Source organism: Phragmites australis, chromosome 7 (assembly GCF_958298935.1).
Source record: "Phragmites australis chromosome 7, lpPhrAust1.1, whole genome shotgun sequence".
NCBI classification, from domain to species: domain Eukaryota; kingdom Viridiplantae; phylum Streptophyta; class Magnoliopsida; order Poales; family Poaceae; genus Phragmites; species Phragmites australis.
This window is the reverse complement of record NC_084927.1, coordinates 22,241,746-22,247,745: the sequence shown is the minus strand read 5'-3', so window position 1 is coordinate 22,247,745 and position 6,000 is coordinate 22,241,746. Positions and strand designations below refer to the sequence as shown.

General features: G+C 43.4%; 1 protein-coding gene across 2 annotated transcripts; it reads left to right on the top strand.

Annotated features, from left to right (window-relative positions):
• The first annotated feature begins 417 nt into the window (after window positions 1-417).
• LOC133923494 (uncharacterized) lies at window positions 418-1,451 on the top strand. Of its 2 annotated transcripts, none has more exons than XM_062368781.1 (5): window positions 418-593; window positions 676-758; window positions 844-976; window positions 1,061-1,109; window positions 1,245-1,451. In XM_062368781.1, exons 1-5 carry the CDS (start codon window positions 426-428, stop codon window positions 1,247-1,249), a joined length of 438 nt encoding a protein of 145 aa, XP_062224765.1. In that variant the 5' UTR covers window positions 418-425; the 3' UTR covers window positions 1,250-1,451. The 2 variants fall into 2 exon arrangements, with proteins under 2 accessions (XP_062224765.1, XP_062224764.1); XM_062368780.1 differs by having other exon boundaries at window positions 419-593; window positions 1,061-1,127.
• The last annotated feature ends 4,549 nt before the right edge of the window (window positions 1,452-6,000 follow it).

Below are 6,000 nucleotides of genomic sequence, written 5' to 3'. Positions count from 1 at the left end.
TGGCGCACTATTATGTTGTATGTCTTGAGCAACCTATCCGAAGTGGAGCCGTACATGCAGTAAGTGCTCAATACATTATTTCTCAACTAGTCACAAGTTTGTGTCCAACTCCGCTTCTTCTCATTGCTATAGGGAATTCAATGAGCAATTCTGGCATGAATCAAGGGAACCTACCCTCGAGGAAGCTTCGGCCCTTCTTAGAGATGGTGTGGGAAATGACATGCCCGATTTCATTTCTTGGTTCAAACAGAAAGTACTTTCTAACTTGGCTATTACACCAACTTGATTTCATTTCTAACTTGATTTCATTTCTTACATGCTACTAATACACCAAGGCTCGCCTGGATGGATACACATCGATGGCAAAGGAGGTCCACGGCCCAGACTTTGATCCGAGCGAGCAGGATCTTGATGGGGAAGTGGTTATGAGGGCGGAAGGAGGCAAGAAACATGGCCGGTTCTGGATTGGCGACGGCACACTCGATACGGCCACCACTCCCTCTCTCTCTCAGCTTAGAGCTCAGAGCACGAGCTCAGGTCCGGGTATACGCCCTCGCCCAGAGCCTACACGGATTGCGATGAACGAAATGCAGGTTAGTTCTGTTTCATTCATCCTCCACTATCTTTACATGCTTTGCATTGGAACGATGATGAGATTGCGATGACATACTGTAGGCCCAGTTGGATGAAGAAAGGAGGCTCCGGCACGAATTAGAGAGATCGTTCGAGGAGAGGATGGCGGCAGAACGATCCCAGTGGTATGCGATGATGACGCCCCTTTATGCTGCAATGGGTCAAACTCCGCCACCGATGCTAACCCCTTCTCGTCCACTTGCTCCACAGGCTCCAAACACTGGCGGCAGAACGATCCCAGTGGTATGCGATGATGACGCCCCTTTATGCTGCAATGGGTCAAACTCCGCCACCGATGCCAACCCCTTCTCGTCCACTTGCTCCACAGGCTCCAAACACTCCTGTGAGTTAGTTTATAACCTTGTAATTACCATTATTACCATTCTTACAACTATAGAGTGTTGTGCTAACTATCTACTTTGTGCAGTATCCATCAGAGGGATCGAATACGCCTGGAGCTGGAGGTTCGCACTTTGGTACTCCACCTCACTTTGGTTTGTTCTCCTCACTTTGAAAACTTACTTTTGTAACCCTATATCCATACTTACCATTTCTGTTTACTTTCAAATGCATACTTCTTAATTAGCGTTTTTGCTCCTTAATTGATGCAGGTTAAGGTGGTAATCAAGTGTTGAGTCCGTTACGGCCTGCTACATTTTCTTTTTGTTTGGACTATGTTTTGCTATCTTGTCACGACAATTTGTCATGTTTGTGTCACTTGCGACGGTTTATGTGATGTTTGTGTAATATGCGATGTTTATGCGACGCTTTATGTGATGTTTGCGTAATATGCGATGTTTATGCGACGCTTTATGTGATGTTTGCGTAATATGCGATGTTTATGCGACGCTTTATGTGATGTTTGCGTAATATGCGATGTTTATGTGAAGGTGGTAATCTGTGATATATATGTATATTGTTTTGAATTGCAGTGACAGTTTTGAATCTGGTATGGGTCAATTGTCGACCTGCTAAATAACAGTTTGCCGAGTGTTACACTCGGCAAACAAGGCTATGCCGAGTGTTACACTCGGCAAAACGGACACGTGTCACAAGGCTGTTCAATCTGGCATTTTGGATGCCACTTTGCCGAGTGTCCACGGTATACACTCGGCAATGCGTGGCACGTGTCGCCAAACTGTGCTATTTGGGTGCTATTCTGTGCTCACTTTGCCGAGTGTATACACGGACACTCGGCAAAGTGTCCTAGTTTTTGCCGAGTGTATCCCTGAGACACTCGGCAAAGTGTCCTCGTGTTTGCCGAGTGTATCCCTGAGACACTCGGCAAAGTGGCCGTTAAAGCATTGGCACCGTTAGATCACTTTTTTTTGCCGAGTGTCGTATTTGGCTCTCGGCAAATAGGTTTGCCGAGTGCACAATATAAAACACTCGGCAAACAGTAGTTTGCCGGCACTGTGTATGCCGACAGTGATATACCGAGTGTAACACTCGGCAACATGTTTGCCGAGTGTTTTAAGGCCTTCGCCGTGTGCCCTAGGCACACGGCAAAGTCTCGAAATCCGGTAGTGGAGAGTAGGTAGCTCGCGTGTCTCTCGACGAGACAACAACCACATGCATCCAGCCATCAGCCATGAGAGCACACATGGCTGGTCGGTGCGGTCGCCGTCGCGTCCGTGGGGTTGCCGATAGCGATCCGTGTGTCCGGCCGGTGGCGGGCGACCACGGCCAGCGCGCCAGGCGCTGCGATATTAGCTGCGCGCGCTCGGATATTACGCGCCTACGCGGGACATGCCTTGGCCACTTGGCCGGCCCCCGCGTGCGAGCGACGACTCTCCGCGCGCTTGCGGCTTGCCGACACCGCGGCTGCATGCCCCGACGCGCGCGCCCCGCGCACCGACCCGGCCGACATGGCGCTTGACCACCCAACCGACGGGCGACGTCCCGGGCCATCGAGGCGCCATTGATATCGCGGCGCCCGGGCCGCGGGCACACGTCCACTTCAGCCATGAATGGCCCCCAGGCTGATCGGTTCCAGATACTTGCTTTGCAACTTGCAAGATCTCGCCAAAAGAGAGGAGAGGAAACAAAATCCGCTGAACGGCTCTTATTTTTCTCAAAGCAAGTGATAGCTCGTGAGTGAACCTCTGTTGTTTTCAGAAGTAGAGAAAAGAGGATTCACCGGAGAGACGTCTTATTTTCTGGTGTGAATTGGCAGGACTGGGAGAGGGAGTGTCACACGCAGATTTTCGTTCTGGACGCGGCGGTGCCGCGAGCTGATTTGGTGGCTGCATGCGCCGCGCCGCGTCGCGTGCGAAGCGAACAAGTTGGCCGGTGTCTTGAGACTTGCGATCTGGCTGTCGATCGTGAGAACCCGGCCGGCCAGTGGTATGGAGATCGACGTGGATCGGTGGATGTGCCCGTCTGGAGAACCGAGCCGTCGTGCTATGATGGAGCAGGTAGCGTACGCTGACGGTACATGCATACACGGAAAATGCATCCGCGCAACATAGTACTCACGTACTCTAACTTCTATCTCAGACAGTTAATTTCTCTCCTACATTCGTTGATTTTTTTTATCTATTTTTTTCTTTTTTTACTAACTATTTAACCTTTTTTTATTTCAAAATAGTGAAAAAGAACCCAACCATACAGGTATCATGATTATATAATAATATCAATACAAATATACGGTCAAGATAAAGAGTACATGAACACCAGGTTGCAGAATTTTCCCTTCCATGCATACACGTGTGCTCCTACTCCGTCCGTTGCCGACAACCGGTCACACACAAGATTTCGAGGACGAGTACGCGTAGGTGTAGAGCGATAGGCGTTGATATTGCTAAAAGGAATCGTGTTTTTTTCTTCTTGTGAACGCTGAAAGGAATCGTTGATTTTTTTTAGATAAAGGAAAAGTTTCCATTTTTTCATCAACCGAAGTATACAGTCTGCATTTATTATTACAACATTTCATTATAAAGAAAACAAGGGGAAAAAATCTTAACCACATATTCTATGATTGCATGGCCATACATTCTTAGTGAAGAATTGCATTGCCACCACCTTCAAACAAATGACATACCTTCAGAATATTTTTTCTTTGTATTTTCTTTTGTAGCAACATCCAGAAACACAATCAATAAATTCCCTTAAAAATTGTATGCATCAAAGTCATATTAGGTTTTTTATTGAAAATAATATCATTACGGCATAATCATATAGATTAAAAGATGGTTGCTACCCCTACTTGAACCCGTATTAGTATTATCTCTCCTATTTCCCAACCAATTACCCATTATGTGGACCATAATATTAGGTTTCTGTATTCTCAAGACAATAGTGATTATGTGCTAAATGGACCTAGCAAGATGACAATCCAAGAATAAATGATGTATGTTTTTGTTGTGATTGCAGAAACTACACTTTAAGCTACCATTTCAATTTCTTTTAGCCAAATTATGCTTGGTCAAAATAACTCCTCTACATAAATACTACAAGAAAACCTTGATCTTGACAGGAAGATTAAGCTTCCATATACCTTTTACTGGGATGGATATGGCTCGTGTCATCATATGTTTGTACATGGAATGAACCAAAAATTTAGCATTCGCATGCAAACCCCAATTAAAGGTGTCTCGGCCATCTCCTAAATGAACATGCACTAGTTTGGTCATCATATTATGCCAAGCAATTTGTTTATCCCTAATGATTGGTCTACGGAACGAGATATTTAGTCATATGGAACTCATGACTTCTTCCACCGAGGATTGTTTCCTTCTAACTACATTATACAGCGAAGGATCCTGTTCACTCAGAGGGGTTTATCCAACCAAGTGCCATTCTAGAATTTAGTTTGGCAGTCATCCTTAATTTGGAAAGATCCGTATCTAAGGAATTCATCTTTCACTTTCATGAGTCCAATCCAGAACTGAGAATCTACTGGTTTTCCTTCAACCTGAGTGAGAGATTTGATGCCTAGGTATTTATTTCTTAGCATTTGTTACCAGACCCTATCCTCGTTAAGTAGTCTAAAAAACCACTTGCTAAGAAGATAAATATTCTTAACCGAGAGATTATTAATGTCTAATCCACTCTGATCTTTAGGTTGGTATAAGATGTCCCATCTAGCAAGTCGATACTTCTTTTTGAAGTTTTTCCCTTGCAAAAAAACTGGGACCGAAGATAATCCAGTCTTTTTAGCACACCTCGGGGGACTTCAAAGAATGACATCATGGAAACGGAGAGACAGCTTAGTACCGAGTTTAAAAGTACTAATCGATCTCCAACAGGCATAAATTTTCCCTTCAAACTGCTAAGTTTCCTCTCAAACTTTTCTTCAACCCCTTCCAATCATTATATCTTCCTGTGAATCATCGGAATGCCAAGATATCTGAAGGACAAATATATAATATCACATATAAATAATTATGTGTATTGATCTTCTTATTGTTTAGCAGACCTATAGAAAAAGATCTCATTTTTATGAAAGTTAATCTTAAGCCCAGATAATTGTTTAAACACATATAGCAATAGTTTCATATTTTTTGCTTTTCAAGGTTACGATCCATGAAAATGATGGTGTCATCTGCATATTGCAGAATAGATAGACCATCATCAATTAGGTGTTGAACAACTCCAGCGATTTGTCAATCCCTTTTTGCTCTAGATATTAAAAATGTAAGCATATCGGCTATAATATTGAAAAGAATGACGATAGGGGTCTCTTTATCGCAGACCTTTTTGTGTTTGAAAATAAGATCCAACATCATTATTAACTTTAATCCCTACATAGCCTCCAGACACAAAGCTTTGTATCAATCACATCATTGTGCTAAAAAGCTTTTCATTCTCAATATCTGCTGGAGAAAAGACCATTTAACCTTATCATATATTTTTTCAAAATCAATTTTCAGAACCACATCATTTTATTTTTTTTCCTATGTAACTCATGAATGGTCTCGTAAAGAATTATCATTTCTTCCATTATATTTCGACCAGACATGAATGCAATTTATAAGGAGCCAGTTTGTAGTAATTTTAGTGAAAATTTTAAAATTGATATTAAGGAGGCAAAGGAATCGTTGATGAAGCACCACTCCCTTAGATTCAGTCTCGGTATACATACATGGCTCTCGATCATATCAATCTATGTTTCACTCCACATGCCAGTGAGGCATATGGATGCTATCTATCACAGTTTCAGTTAACCAGCACTTATACAACACATGGCATGCTACCATCCAGAAAAAAGAGTTTTGTGTCCAGAAAAATAATCTTAGTCAGGTAATGAACCGCAATGGCTAGTAATTTGGAGCCCAGAAAATTATTGGCCCTGCCTCACCCGATATCTCCCCTTAGAGGAATATATATCTAGTCATTTCGCAGGATCGGAGAGCGAATGCCAGA